Source organism: Grammomys surdaster, unplaced genomic scaffold, assembly GCF_004785775.1.
Source record: "Grammomys surdaster isolate TR1022 unplaced genomic scaffold, NIH_TR_1.0 100, whole genome shotgun sequence".
NCBI classification, from domain to species: Eukaryota; Metazoa; Chordata; class Mammalia; order Rodentia; family Muridae; genus Grammomys; species Grammomys surdaster.
The window spans coordinates 3,098,064-3,113,762 of NW_021604579.1; the positions used below are offsets into that span (position 1 = coordinate 3,098,064).

Below are 15,699 nucleotides of genomic sequence, written 5' to 3' on the forward strand. Positions count from 1 at the left end.
CCTAGGGCTTTGTGGGATTAAATCTGTGATAGGCCTGGGCATGTTAATAAAGGTTAAAGAAGAAAAGCAATACCAAGATGAGAGTCCCAGCCAGGAAGGTAGTGGTAGAGATTGTGAGGAGCTGGGAAAACCAAGTCAACAGTGAGATGCAGTTGTGGCCCATCAGATTACCCCCAGATGGCTTGAGGAAGCAAGTGACGTAAACCATCACCTCCCCAGCCTGAATCAGAGCTTCTGCAGATACCGTGAGGTTCTGTGACAGACGGCATCAGGCCAAGCTTTTCTCTATTATTGGTGTCTGGAAACAGCCCTTCCTAATCCCACCCAGACTCCTGCCTGAACCCTCCTGGGAAAGTGGCCTCCACTCAGATGCTTGCTTCTTGCTTGGCCCTCCCTCCCTGTAGTGCGCCTTTAGCAACGGAGGTCACCTGTTCGCTGCAGTCAATGGAAATGTGATTCACATCTTCACCACCACGAACCTGGAGAACATCAATAATTTGAAAGGCCACACGGGGAAGGTAAGTCAGTGGCCTGTGGCCAAAGGGCACCGAGACATGCACTGTGCTAGCCACGGGGTCCACCAAATGCCTGCAAAGACAAATTGCAACTGACTGAGTGAAAGAAAAGCTTGCAGTCTGCTGAAGAGGCAGGCTTAATTTAGGCTGGGATGCTTGCAAAGCCTTGGTCCTGGGGAAGTGGTCAGGAGTTACACATGCAGACAGAGCTGGTGGCCATAACCATTACGTATGAGAATACAAACCCCCACAGATAGATCACAGGGCATGTCAGAGGTACAGAGTTTGTGGGGATGGAGCATAGATATCAGGCGACACACAGTGGACTGACAGTTTACAGGGCCCCCAATGCATAGAACCTTGTAGATCTTCTATGTGTTTTACACTGTGGTTTCCTTGGTAGCCTTTCTCTGGGTCCTGATCAGTGCAATAACACAAGAAAGATGGAAAAAATGGCAATTCATAAAACTACTGCTGACAGCATGATTGGGGAGGCACAGAATCCAAAGAGTATTCAGATCCAGTATCAAACCAATATATAATTTAAGAGTAATATTGGAAATGAGGTCACTAGGCTTTCCTATAATAGCATTAAACAACCGAAGTGTGACGTTGACTTGAGAGAGGATAGCCATTGTCACCAACAGGAGCCATTGGGTCAGGAGGTCGGCTACTTACAGAAAAAGCAGGAAAGCAAATGTTAAAGATAATAGGACCCAGGTCTACAGGTACGGAGGGAAGGGAAAGCATGAGATGAATCTGTGCTTCGACTGAAATTAGAGGTGATATGAGTCAGAAATGGAAATAGGAGTACAGTATTTTACAGACATCTCAGAAAACAGAATGTTAATGTGGCCAGGAAGCCATGTTTTAGACAGGCCTCTACCAGGAACAGACGTTCTGCTATAGTGTATTACAGCCCCTGGGTTTGTCTCCTCCCCAAGTTGGTGTGTGTGTGCTCGTGCATGTGTGTGTGCATGTGAGTGTGCATGTGTGTGTGCGTGTGCATATGAGTGTGCGTGTGTGTGTACCCTTCTCATCCAGGTGTGCCTGCATCCCTTGCAGATTCGATCACTTGTGTGGAACTTAGATGACAGCAAACTGATTTCTGCTGGAACGGATGGTGCCGTGTATGAATGGAATCTGTCCACGGGGAAGAGGGAGACAGAGTGTGTGCTCAAGTCCTGTAGCTACAACTCTGTGACCACTTCCCCTGATGCCAAAGTTATCTTCGCTGTCGGATCTGACCAGACTCTCAAGGAGATTGCAGATTCTTTGGTGAGTCCACTCTTCCCTCCCTCTGGCTGCTCTGCAGCACTACAGACAGGCAGGCTCCTGGGCTTCTGCTGGGAAGCATGCATGGGAGAGGGTCCTCCTTCATGGGACAGCACCTGCTACATTCTCTATTGGGTCATGTCAGTTCAACACTCTTTGATCCCCTTGAATGGCTCAAAATGTGGGGCCCCTAAACCTTTCCATCTTGATGTCTACTACTTCCCATTCCCCACAAACACAAACACACACACAAACAAACAAACACATGGAGATCAGCAACATCTCTAAACCAGCCTTGGGCCACCAAGATGGCTCCACTAGTAAAGATACATGCCACCAAGCCTGACTTGAGGTGAACCCTGGGGTTCTACCTGGTAGAAGGAGAGAGCCAGTTCCCACAGGTTGTCCTCCAATATGCAGACACACATACACACACACACACACACACACACCATTTTGCTCGTGCATATACAAAATTTTAATTAAAATGTAATTTTTAATTAAACTGTACTCTTAACCCTTGTTCTGCACTCAGCTGAGATAAAGCCCCTGCCATCCCAGGCTTGCCACCGTGTTCTTTCAAAACCTCTAACCTACAGATTTTTATATTACCACATTTGACTCCTGGACATAAGGGCAGAGAGCAAAATTCAGCGAGGACCCTTTATACAATATGGCTGATGCTCCTCTCCAGCCCAGGGACAGCCGGTCTCTGGCTTTTTGGGTTTTTCTCAGCTTCTGTCATGGACTGGCACCTTGGGTCTGGGAGGAGGCTCATGGCTACCAGAGCAGCAAATAAACCTAAGAGAGATTTGGAACACAGCCTAGTTAACACAGGGCATCTCTCCTTTGGATTCCCAGGAGGCCTGAACCTAATTTTTAGACAACTTTTCCAAAGCTAGACCAGAATAACCTTTCCTCATGGCAGGGCCATGTTCCCTCCCCCTGACATCCCCACTATGTGGTGACTGGCTGACTCCATTCCCCACACACAAACCTTAACAAGTGTGGCTAGGTGAGTGGGTGGGTGAACAAGCACAGCCGTGAGGAGAGGGGCAGATGAGTTTCCTGGTGCATAGGTTAGACACTAATAAACACTTCCTGAATAAATTTACAATCATCATCTTGTTGGCACCCCGGGGTGTGTGCACAGCAGTACAGTCAAGATGCCACCACTGACCACACCTAGGAGCCAAGGCAAGTTACTTCCTGCCTCAGTGACTCCTCTTCTACTGTCATTAAATGTAACTAACTTCCTCAGGGGTTTTGGCATGAGCAGGTGAGTTACAACAGGTAAAGGATATAAGACAGTGACTTAGTTTGGGTTTTATTGCTGTGAAGAGACACCATGACCAAGGCAACTCATAAAAGAAAACATTTCATTGGGGCGGGCTTACACGTCAGAGGTTTAATTCGTTATCATCATGGCGGGAAGCATGGCAGCGTACAAGCCGACATGATGCTAGAAAGGCAGCTGAGAGGTCTACATCTGGATCCAGGGGCAGGAGAAAAAAAAAGATAGTGAGCCACTAGTCAGGCTTGAGCTTCTGAGACCTCAAAGCCCACTGCTTCCTCCAGCAAAGCCACACCTATTCTAACAAGGTCACACTTCCTAACAATGCCACTCCCTATGGGCCTATCAGGGGCCATTTTTATTCAAACCACTACAGACAGTGTTTGCATATAGTGCCATAGGAGGATTTCCGGCCATCCCATCATATTGTTCCTAACACCCACAACAGGTTATTAGTCAAGAAACTAGAGCTGAAGGGACACTGGGGGCTGGGGGGAGCACTCGTTGTGCAAACATGGAGACATGAGTTGTGATCTGAGCACCTTGGTGTGGCCGTCTGTACCTATAACCCCAGGGCTGGGCAGATGGGGGTAGGACAGAGAGAAAAGGATCATGGGGCCTTGCTGGCCATCTGTATAGCTCCAGGATCTGTGAAGGGACCCTGTCTCAAAGGAATAAGACAGGATTGATAGAATAGGGTGCCTGATGTCCTGCTGGCCTCCATGTATTCACACTGGTGTAAACACACACACATACACACACATACACACACACACACATATACACACACATACACACACACACACACACACACACATCACGTAAGATTTGGAAGCTCCAGATGGGCATAGTTGTGTTGGACTCTAAGATCCAAAACCAGGGGACCCGCTCTCACAGAAACACACACGGTCGGGACTCACTGCCATAACATGAGGTTTAATGATACTAGTGCACTAGGACTCTCTCTCGTGCAGGCAAGAGAGCCCCAAACAAAAGCTGGGAGCAGTTCTTATACAGAGTTCACAAGGGGAACCACAAAGGGCGGTCTCTAGGTGACTCAGATTATGACAATGAGTGTCTTCCGTTTGCCCAGGTGTATTATGTTAAGGGACATTCACCCAAAGTTAAAAATGACAGCTTGTGATTCCAGAATTGGAATCACCCACAAGAAAAAGGGGGGAATGTAGGACTTTCGGGTCTCGGTTTGAACTTAAATTTAAAAGAACCTCACTGTCCCAGGACACATCCTGGAAGGGGCACATTTCTTAGTCAGAGGACACTTGCTAGATTAACATTCAGAGGAAGAAGGGAGAGGCTGATTAACATTCCACAGACCACAGAAGAGAGAACCCACCTTCGGGTGAGGAAGGTCCAGAGCACACAGACACATTCCAGGAATCAGGAAGCTGGGCCCTTAACGTGTGTTTCTGTGAGAGGGAGTTCCCTGGTTTTGGATCTTAGAGTCCAACAGTTGCACACACCTTTAATCCCAGCACTTGGAGGCAGAGGCAGGTGGGTCTCTGTGAGGCAAGCCTGGTCTACTTAGTAAGTTCCAGACTACCTAAAGCTACACAGTTTTATAAATAAATAAATAAATAAATAAATAAATAAATAAATAAATAAATAAATAAATATTAGAAACTCTGAAGTGGGCTCAGTGATGGGAGAGCCTGCATAGCATGTGTGAGGCCTGAGTTTCATTCCTGGTACCACAATGATGATGAGTAGGAGAGGAGGAGGGGAAGGGGGAGGAGGGAGGAGGAAGAGAAAGGAGGAGAAAGAGGAAGAAGAGAAACCAACTTGTATTTAGTTTGGACCTTTCACACGCTGGCTACTATACCAAATACTCAAAGGAATAGAAAAAAATGAATAGAATTCTACCACAAAGGTGATACCCGGACACTGGAGACACAGCTCAGCCCCTCCCACTGAACAGATCTGCCTGTGTTCCAGATCCTTCGAGAGATACCAGCATTTGACGTCGCCTACACAGCCATCACCATCTCACATTCCGGGCGCATGATATTTGTGGGCACTTCCGTGGGGACTATCCGTGCCATGAAGTACCCGCTGCCTTTGCAAAAAGAATTCAATGAGTACCAGGCTCATGCTGGCCCCGTCACGAAGGTGAGAGGTGCCTCCCCACTGGGTCCCAGCCCAGGCTCTTCCCTCACAAGCCTGCCTACCCAGCAACTTTTCAGTGCTGCCTGCTCCTCATTCCTTCTCTCTCTTTGTTTGTCTGTCACTCAGTCTCTGGGCACCTACTGGCTAGTCATGCCCACGATGAAATTACTGAGAATTTATCCTAGGAAGTAACCAGAGTCACAAAATCATTTGTCACAAAATTATACCCAATAACGGGCCCTTGGATGAGTGCTGTAGATGTCCCAGTTAGATCACCATCATCAGATTTCCCACCTGCAGTGAGATATACCTACTAATGACCCTTAGATGCCTACCACTCCCAGACAAAGAGAAGTCACACCCCAAGAGACTAGACCCATTCTGTCTTAGTTAGGGTTTCCATCACTATGAAGAGACACCATGACCAAGACAATTCTTATAAAGGCAAACATTGACTGGGAGCTGGGTTACAGGTTCAGGGGTTTAGTCATTATCATCATTAGGGGAAGCGTGGCAGCATCCAGGCTGGCATGGTGCTAAAGGAGCTGAGAGTTCTACAACTTGATCTGAAAGCAGCCAAGAGGAGACTGGATTCCACACTGGGTGGAGTTTGATCACATATGAGACCTCAAAGCCTGCCTCCACAGTGACACAGTGACACACTCCTTCAACAAGGCCACACCTCCTAATGGTGCCAGACCCTATGAGCCAAACACTCAAACACATAAGTCTATGTGGGCCAAACCTATTCAAGCCACCACACAACCTCTCCCTGAGAATATGAGTATAAAGACTAACCCTATGAATAATAACATAGGCATGCTTTTGCAAATAGTCCTATTCCCTCTTCTTGTGAAGTAATGTCTGTGTCTAATGGCTAAACAGTTCAAGTCATAATGGAGGAAAGTACTAACTTAAGAAAGCAGCCTGTGTCCAGGGGCAGATGGATAGATAAGGAAACGGATTTCAGACACACTTCATATAGTGGAGTAATAGCCTTGACAGGAAAGGGAACTCTGCACTGTGCTACAACATGAATGGGTTTTAAGAACACTGTACTAAATAAAACAAGCCAATCCCAAACAGGCAACACAGTGCCCTCTGACCTCACCAGATGCTTAACAGTAGTGAAAATGGGCTCAAAGGTTAGAGTCCCGCTGTGAGGTGGACTTTGTGGTCCTTTCCAGGGCTTTTTCAGTTTTTATGAACCATGGAGTTTATACGATATGGCCATTGGCTTCCCAGCCTAGAGCCAGAGTGGACAGGGATCTGGTATCTGCAGCATCCCCACAGCTTGGTGGCAACTTTCCAATGTGGATTTATTCCTGGGCATTAGTTCTGGTCCCCAAAGCTTTGTCCACTTCTGGGGCCTTTGGGTCCTTTCCATGCCCCACCATTGCCTGCTGTCAAGGATTTGAGTGTGTGAGCCTTTTCACACCCCACCATTGCCCACTGTCAAGGATCTGAGTGTGTGGAACAGTGAAGATCATGTTCACCTCACCCAAAACTAACTCACCCAAACTGACCAATAGAACCTTAATTCACATTTTTAAAAGAAGATCCTTAAGACTAGTCAAAAATGATAGAAGATGGAACAGTGGTCATTCTGTTCTCCTCTGGGATGGGGCAAAGAAGGGGAGTTGTTGTCCAATTTGTTCAGTCTTTGATTTGAAGGACAAAGAAATAAGGACAGACAGAGGTGATGGCCTGAGAGCCCCACAGGTGTGTTGATCACAAACTGTATACCAAGAAATGGTTAAAACAGTAAATTTTACAGTGTTTGTATTTTGCTATAACAAGAAGTAGTGAAAAGGCATTCTCTAGCATGAAAAACAGATGCCAATAAGTCAGAGCCAATGGAAAAGCAAAAGTTATTCATGGAGGTAGGGGAGGTGTTACACAGACCCCTGAGAAACAGATCCTGAGAAAATGTATGTCTCCTTTATTTGAGATGGGATGAAATGAAAAAAATTTTAATTATGTCTTGAACTCTATGTTGGCTGACTGTCTTAGTTACTTTTCTACTGCTGTGATAAAATACCACAGCCAAGGCAACTCATAAACAAAAGTGTTTAATTTGACTTACGGTTTTAGAGGGTCAGAATCCGTGACCACAGAGTAAAGGAACAGCTGAGACTCACACATTGATCCACAACCTCAAGGCAGAGCGTGAACACTGGGAATTGCATGAGCCTTCCTCAAAACCAGCTCCCAGTGACCACATCTCCTCCAGCAAAGCCACACCTCCTAATCCTCCCCAAACTGTTCCACCAACTGGAGACCAAGTGTTCAAATCGCTGAGCCTGTGGACCGTTCTCATTCAATCAATCCATCACAATTACCTGTAGGTAACTGTACTCATTAGAAAAGGATTTTTTTATTATGACACATTTCTATACTTAGCATGCACATTGGGTTGAAAGTAAAGTGCCACAAGATAGTCCTATCTTCCCTCCACACTACTCGGTTTTGTGGTTAGATGGTTTTTAATTATAGAAGCAGTATATATTTATGTTAGAAGTCAGGCCTTCACAGCAGAAACATCATTCAGACGCTGGCCCTATCCTCCCTCATATATATTACGTGTCTGAACCAAAGATCATACTATATGGTCACTCTTTTGCATCCTGCTTTTTAAAAATTTAACATTATTGTAAGAATTTTTCTATCTGATTGAGTGTCCCTCAAACGGATGCTTCTCAGGGGCTGCAGAGATGGCTCGGCAGCAGAGAGCATTGCTGCTGCTCTTGTAGAGTCTAGATGAACGTCGACATAGCTCCCCTCTTGTTGACCTCCAACCTTCCTTGCTGGGTGGCTGTGCCTGAGACAAGCTAGCCCTCAGTCTTAGGAGTTGACAAGCACAGCAGGAAATTAGTAGTTTAAAAAAAAATGTAGATCAGAGAAGTGCGGTGCTTAACTGAGTTGGCGCCCAGAAGGTCATCGTGTGAAGGTGGCAACGCAGGTCTTCCCACTGTTGCTGTCAGGGCCACAGCCATGAGCACACGACCCCTGGCTGAGGTGGTGGTAGGAAGCCCACCTCATGGGCTGTGACCTCATGGAAGGTGGTGGAGGAAGTGGCAACAAATCCACCAGCAGGCTAGCTGGAATCTACCAGTGGACTAGCTGGCTTCTTCAAGCAGGAGGATCGGTTACTCAGTCACTGATTTGGCCAGTGTCCCACTGACTGGTATGAACCCCCTGTCTCCTTATTTAAATGTGGATCCACACTATCTCATTCAGAATACTGATGGATTTATTTTGCCAACTGGAGATAATAAAACCCAAGGCAGATTTGAACTAGCTTTCTTTACCATTGGAGGATGTTGCATGACAGGGGCCACATTAAGGGCAATGAACAGTCTTTGTTTAGGATTGAAGAAAACCCAGAGCATGGCCTGGTCCAAACCAAAAAATGTACAGATTTTGAATATGGTGACTAGGCAAGGGGCACTTTGGGCTAATACTCTAGGTTCCCTGGCTTTGCTCTATAGTGCTTTTGATGTTATCATTGAGAAAACACAGGGTGCAGAAGATGGCCTCAACACAGTAGCAGCTGGAGCCGTAATGGGAATGTTTAAATGTACAGGTGGTCTTCGAGGAACAGCATGCGGTGGCCCGGTGGGACTGACACTCACCAGTCTCTACACACTATATAACATGAACGGTTCCCTGCTCCAACAGTCACTCTGAAGATTTTTGCCGCCTCAGGAATGGGGGATGTTAAGGGTAATATTTAAAGCGGCAGCACCTGATCCGTCTTGTGTTACAGGGCGCCATCTTCCAGACTAGGCAAGCCCTGAGGCCATGAGCAGCAGCTTGCTCCCGCCACTGCTCAACTCTGACCTCAGCTCATGTCAGCCCAAAAGCACCAGCCCTGCCACCCACGAGACACCAGTGTAGGAGATGGCTCTGCCAATCCACCACGCTGTCTCCACAAAGTTTGGCTGAACTCCAGACAATGCCCACCATCCACTCGGTACCCAGTAGGAATGAGATTCTAATGCTTAAAGATTATCCAGTGGCTTTATATATTTGGTAATGTTCAATTAACAAGATGCTCACACAATTGGAAGAGTTCCCCAATTAACTAACCTAGATATAAGTTGTTAGCCAGGACTCCTTTCAATACATGCATGGTCCTCCATGGCTCCTACATCTCTCTCTCTCTCCTAGCTCCTCCTCTTCCTTCTCCTTCTGACTCCTTACTCCGCCTACCTCTCATACAGCCCAATTGCCAAGCTTTATACAAAGTAGTGGGAGAAATACTCTGCTACAGGGGACACTTCACAGTCATCCAGATCAATATGTCAGTCTGGAGTTGCTGTCTCTCTTGTACCTACAATTACTTTGAACAATTGGAGGCTCTGGTTTGCTGTGACAAAGATCATGGATAGTTAGCCTGGACTGCACTGCTTGCCCTCAGTGAGTAGAAGCCAAGCCCCTCAGTGGCTCGCTGAGTACGTGTTCTCTTCTCCTTTGGAGATGATCTTACACCTCCTACCCGCAAACTGGAAAACCACTTACTCTCCAAATTCAGGCCATACTTTTATTACCATGTTAATTCATTTAAAAATCTAAAACTTAGTGTTGCCCTGTTTTGCAAATAAAGGATTGAAAATAGAAAGGAATATGTAGCTCAGTCTCCAGGGAGTCAGTAATCCAGCTCAGCCTTCAAAAACTCTCATAGGCAGCAGCAGTGCCAGAAACCCAAAGCCCAGAAAATAAGATCATTAAAATCAAATTCACTGAGGCAATGTCATGATCCACTCTGCTCCTGAACTCAGTTAGGGCCTATTGTAGCCGAAAGGGGACAAATTCCAGGTGGGAAGAAACAAAAGCATCATGAAGTCTCAACAATAGATCCATGGTTACCGGGACTACTTCTATCCCATTAGCATAGTGAGAACCACACTGAAGCAGGGACCTGCATGACATGCAGAGGCAAGACAAAGAAGGACACAGGCTCAACTAATTCTCCCGTATACACGTGGTGGCACCAGGAAATCATCCCTGAATATGTGGTCGATGTCAGAAGAGCATCACACTTCTGTTCTTTGCTTTTGAATGAGCTGGAGATTTTCTCTCCCAAACACTGACTCCCTCGTACTCAAACAAGGAAGTCTGTTGTTGCACTAGGGCGCTTCTGTCTGAGTGCCCTGGTAGAGAGCACACAAGCCCATGGACACAGTGAAGCCTCTGTGCAGGGTTGCAAGGACAGAGACCTGTCTGGTAGCCAGCTCTGCCCTGGCCATTCACTGCCCCAGAAAGCTTCTTCTCCGTGCTCCTTGCCTCCACAGATACTCCTCACCTTTGATGACCAGTTCCTGCTGACAGCTGCTGAGGATGGCTGCCTGTTCACCTGGAAGGTCTTTGATAAGGATGGTCGGGGAATCAAACGAGAGAGGGAGGTGGGCTTCGCTGAAGAGGTGCTTGTGACTAAGACAGACATGGAAGAGAAGGTAAGAACTGGGGGGTAATGAGGAGGAACACAGCATTCCTTAGCAGACTGCATTCAGAAGGCTCAGGAAGGTCCTCCAAAAGTCTGGTCATCCCCATCCCTGGTACAGACTATCACAGCTCCCTTCACAGATCCATTCATGCCATCGAGCCATCCTGCTTACTGCCTCCTGACTGCCTCCACCCTCACACTGCCTGTCTCTCTACCCCATGATCATCCTGTGCTCCAGTCCTGTGATCCTACTTTCCTACAGTGTAAGAGCAGAAACCAGGGCTAGGGACTTTAAAGATAAGCAGTATGCATTCATAAGATTAAATTGGCAAGCTACATGCCCAGGTCACATCTGTGAGGCGTAATGATTTCCAGTACAAATGAACCTTCATTTTAAAATATGTGACGGGGTGGGGTGGGGGAATGAGAAGTAGATAGCTCAGTCAGGCAAGCATGAAGACCTGAGATTGGATCCCCAGCAACCAGCTGGGTGCAAAGGTCTGTGTATATAACCCCAGTGCTAGGGTAGAAGAGACCAGATGACCCTGGAACTCATTGGCAAGACAACCTGACTGAGCTGATGAGCTATAGGTCCAACAAGATACTTTGTCTCAGAAAACAAACTCTAGAACAACTGATGAAGACACCCAATGTCAACCTCTGAACTCCACACTTAAACACACACACACACCATCAGAACTCACATTTGTTTTGTTGTTGTTGTTGTTGCTGTTGTTGTTGTTTGGTTTTTCGAGACAGGGTTTCTCTGTGTAGCCCTGGCTATCCTGGAACTTACTCTGTAGATCAGGCTAGCCTCGAACTCTCGAACTCAGAAATCCGCCTCCCTCTGCCTCCCAAGTGCTGGGATTAAAGGTGTGGGCCACCACCGCCCGGCCCAGAACTCACATTTGTAAGTAGCTCACATCTGTAATCCCAGCACACAGGTGGCTAAGACAGAGGGACCATGAGTTTGAGGACAGCATGGGCTATAGTAAGACCTTGTCTCAGAATAAGAAAGAAGGAAAGAAAGGAAAGAAGGAACAGAAGAATATTGCCATGCAGCAGCCACAGTACCAGTGACATATTATCTCTCGTTGAAGCCTCCGAATGCCTCTGTGGGAAAGATACTGCTGCTCACCCCTATGATTCAAGGGTTATTGATCAACTTCAAAGAGTTTTAGTGCTGGATCCAAACCCACTGTGCTGGTAAATATTGAACCATCATTAGATTCCAGATTGAATCTGGAGACGGCTCTTGGTCACTATTCCAAGAGAACTTCTCTCCTGTCCATACAGCAAGTTCAACACAGAAAATGTTTTGCTGAAACCTGAGTGCATAGCCTCGGGCACAGCTCATGATTGAAGCTGAGTGTCTGGCTCTCAGAGAATCCCAGAGCTACACAGTCACTGCCACTTGGGAAGAGAATCTGAGTAGCTGGGCGAGCTTCCTGCAGTCGACTAGGCTCCCAACGTGAGTGTTTGGAAAAGTCAGACATGACTCAAGCTATGATCAGGAAGCTCACAGTCATGGGAGGAGAGAGACAATAAAACTGCCAGAACAGCAATGCAAAGGCACAGCAGGATGGAGGGCCCTGGTGTTCCTTAGACAGCCCTTCCACAGAACCCTGGAACTCTTTCTCTATGAAAGGCAAAGGAGGAGGGGGGAGGAGGACCTAGCCTCCCTGTGGCAAACATTTCTGCTCTCTTCTCTCTGTGGTGTGTGTGTGTGTAGTGTGTGGTGTATGTGTGTGTGTGTGTGTGTGTGTCCCACTTCCTGAGCTTCCCTCGTCTCCCACATCCATCAGGATGATTCTCTGCAAACCTCTCCCCAGCTCCCTCTCAGCCTCCTCTCTCTACATCCCTTGAGTGACACTCCACATTCTCCCTAATTCCAGCTCCCCATCTTTTTATTCTCTGATATTCCATGTAACTATCTCTCAGCCGGGGACTTACTCACTCACTCAGTCATTTGGATGTACAACTCCACGTGCTGGCAACAGAAGCGTCTGCTGTCTACCTGACAGGCCACCAATGCTGGAGCTTCAGAGTTAAAAGACACAGAGGGTCCCTTTGTGCCTGAAGCCTGGGAGGAAAGCCAGGGAAAAGAAAGCAGGGAAGCAAGCTGAAGTGGTATTACAAGAGATCACTGCTGTGAAACACAGGGGAAGGACTCCGCCCCAGGCCAGGCTGTATCGGAGATGCAAGCCCTGCATGGCACTACCAGAACAAAAGGACTTCCATATCCAACCAGCAGTGTGTGGAGGGGCACAGGGTTGAACCTCCAGGAAGATGGAGGAAGATGGGCCTAGCAGCTGTAAGTAGAATTTGTCGCAGAGAAGAAAGCTGGAGAAAATCTGAGACCACAGAGGGCTTTTACTTGTCTTAGACTGGAAAAGGTTAGGATGGAGCTCAGGCAGATAGACCTTAAGTCAGGAAGTATCGTGACAAGACTCCTACCATGGAAAGACACTCTGCAGCAACGCAGTGGCAGAATACAGAAGGCCAATGAACATGCACCTTGAATGTCCCACATCAAAAACTGGACCACTCGCAACAATAAATATCTCCCTGGTCCAGCACAGGCTGTGGGACCACACCTGCAGAACACCTAGCAGTACTGATGGTGCTGTTGCGTCTGCATGAGGCTCTGCACAGTGAAGCCAGACAGATCAACTCCATCCCAGGTATAGCCAGTCACCCAGGGAGTCCTCCAACGCCTCTCATGACCACAGAGCCAGTTGGGCACGTTTTCCAGAATCTCTTTCTACACTCTCTCCATTTCTCCATGCTACCCTCCCACCTCTCACCTGAACTCTGTAGTCACCCCCCAGCTAACCACCTCACCTCTAACACGCTCTGCTGTCCATCATCATCAGGAAGTCCGCATCCCACAAAGCCAGCCTCGCCGCCAGTCGCCATACACCAAGCATGTGTCCTGTAACACTTCAGTGGTTTCCAAACGTACACCCCTCTACCTCTGCTTCCAACTGGCACCAAACTACACGGGGACCCCAGTGGGCATCCCTCCTCTCAGTCCATACCAGGTGCCTGTTAGGAGTACAGAGACAAATGTAACACACTCCTGTTGACACGGAGGTACGGGAAACAGACCAGCAAAGACAAGGTGGGGGTGTGGAATATAATCAAGGTGAGCGAGAAGAAATCACCCGAGTCCTTTCCCACTCTTCAGCATTGACTCTTCAGGAAATGAGGGTAACTCATATGACGGGGCTTTCAGAAAATCGTGGTAGTAACGGGAAAGACAAACACTAGACTTTGGAGCCAAGCACAAGTAGGACCTTCGTAAAACCAATGGCAATGACGTAAGCACAGGAATAAAGGACACGAGAGCAGACAGTGACCCATGTCACTGGACACTTAATTGTAATTTATATGTTTATTTGGCTGCCTCAATGGTCTATGCATTTCATGGGGACAAGTTAGCTTCTGGGGTTGGTGTGTGGACCAATATAGAACTCTAGGGGTGTGAGGCCCTGGATTTGATGCCCAGTACCAAACACAGAGAAAGGAATTGTCTTCTGAGTACCTACTATGTTTTAGCTGTGTACCTACTATGGTGGAGCACAAAACCAGCAAATATATCACCTGTGGGGAGCTTAAATTCTAATGAAAGAAAAAGACAACAAAATTTAAAAAAAAAAGCAAATCATTTAACAGCTACCAAGTGCTGGTATCTGAAGAAATAATTTTTAAAATTAGAGCATAAGATGAGGTTAAGAAGGAGTAGTAAAGAGTTCCATGCCAAGTACAAGAAGGGGAAAGTAGCCAGATTAAATAGAGGTTCCCAGTAGGCACCAGACAGGTAGCATTTATGCCAATTTGAGGGAGACATGAGAGCTACTGGCACATAGTAGGGCCACTGAGCACATATTGGAAAGATAAATGAAGACACTCTTCTGTGTCCTCGTGTTACCTGTACATCTTGTGGGGCAAATGGTGACAAGTTCTAGCTGGTAGTACATTTGAAGTGTCAGAGCAGTGGGTCCCAGGTCAAGATCACAGGTTCATGTATCTCAACTCCCACTACTGTGAGCAATCCTGATTCTGCATCCTTCTCCCAAAGGCCCAGATCATGCTGGAGCTGAAGACACGTGTAGAAGAACTGAAAATGGAGAATGAGTATCAGCTCCGGCTGAAGGACATGAACTACTCGGAGAAGATCAAGGAGCTGACGGACAAGTTCATCCAGGAGATGGAGTCCTTAAAGACAAAGAACCAGGTGTGTTTGGGGAGCCCGAGCACGCAGCCTCAGCAATAAGCACCTTCCGTGTTGCTGAGCACAGGGCCAGCTGCATGGTCTAAGGGCATCTGTACTGTTGAGTTGTTAAGCCTGGCTTCTGGGGGGAGATGTGTATGACAGGGGACTGAGCAGGTCAGACAGAGTATAAAGCTTTCTATAGCGAAGGGTACTGCCAGGTAAAACAGGTACGTGGAGAAGAGGTACTGGATGACTATCCCAAAAGCCGCTGTTACAGATAACTTATCTTTTGTTCCTCATATACTTTGGTAATTTCTAGGTTGTCTACAGTGAGTATTTATTTTTGTAACCAGGAAAAACTCACTTCTGAGAGATGAAATAACAAGAATGCTAGAGAAGGGACTAGCAGGTGCTGATTTCTAGACTGTCCGAAATAAAATTTATCTTAGCAGTGTGTAGTTAGGCTCGGCCCAGGGATTTATAAGCCCGTCTTTGTGCTATACAAAACCTGCCTGGCCTACTCATCCACGTCTTTTGGCTCAATGGGTATTTGTACTGGTAACTTATCTTCATGGGTCTGTTTGGTTGAAAAGCTCTTGGCATGGCGCTGGTGAGATGGCTCAGCGGTTAAGAGCACTGACTGCTCTTCTAGAGGTCATGAGTTCAAATCCCAGCAACCACATGGTGGCTCACAACCATCTGCAATGAGATCTGATGCCCTCATATGGTGTCTGAAGACAGCGACAGTGTTCTTACATATAATAAATAAATAAATAAATCTTAAAAAAAAAAAAAGAAAAGCTCTTGGCTGTTAAACGTATTC

At 47.0% G+C, this 15,699-nt stretch overlaps 1 protein-coding gene and 1 pseudogene across 1 annotated transcript in view; both read left to right on the top strand.

Moving 5' to 3' along the window:
• Positions 1-15,699, top strand: part of Cfap57 (cilia and flagella associated protein 57) — a 75,965-nt gene that overhangs the window by 24,963 nt on the left and 35,303 nt on the right. The window contains exons 8-12 of the mRNA XM_028787986.1: positions 405-518; positions 1,581-1,793; positions 5,038-5,211; positions 10,506-10,667; positions 14,742-14,897. Of these exons, the coding sequence (XP_028643819.1) occupies positions 405-518; positions 1,581-1,793; positions 5,038-5,211; positions 10,506-10,667; positions 14,742-14,897 (819 nt within the window). The remainder of the gene's footprint in view (positions 1-404; positions 519-1,580; positions 1,794-5,037; positions 5,212-10,505; positions 10,668-14,741; positions 14,898-15,699) is intronic.
• LOC114639248 lies at positions 8,264-8,898 on the top strand (annotated as a pseudogene).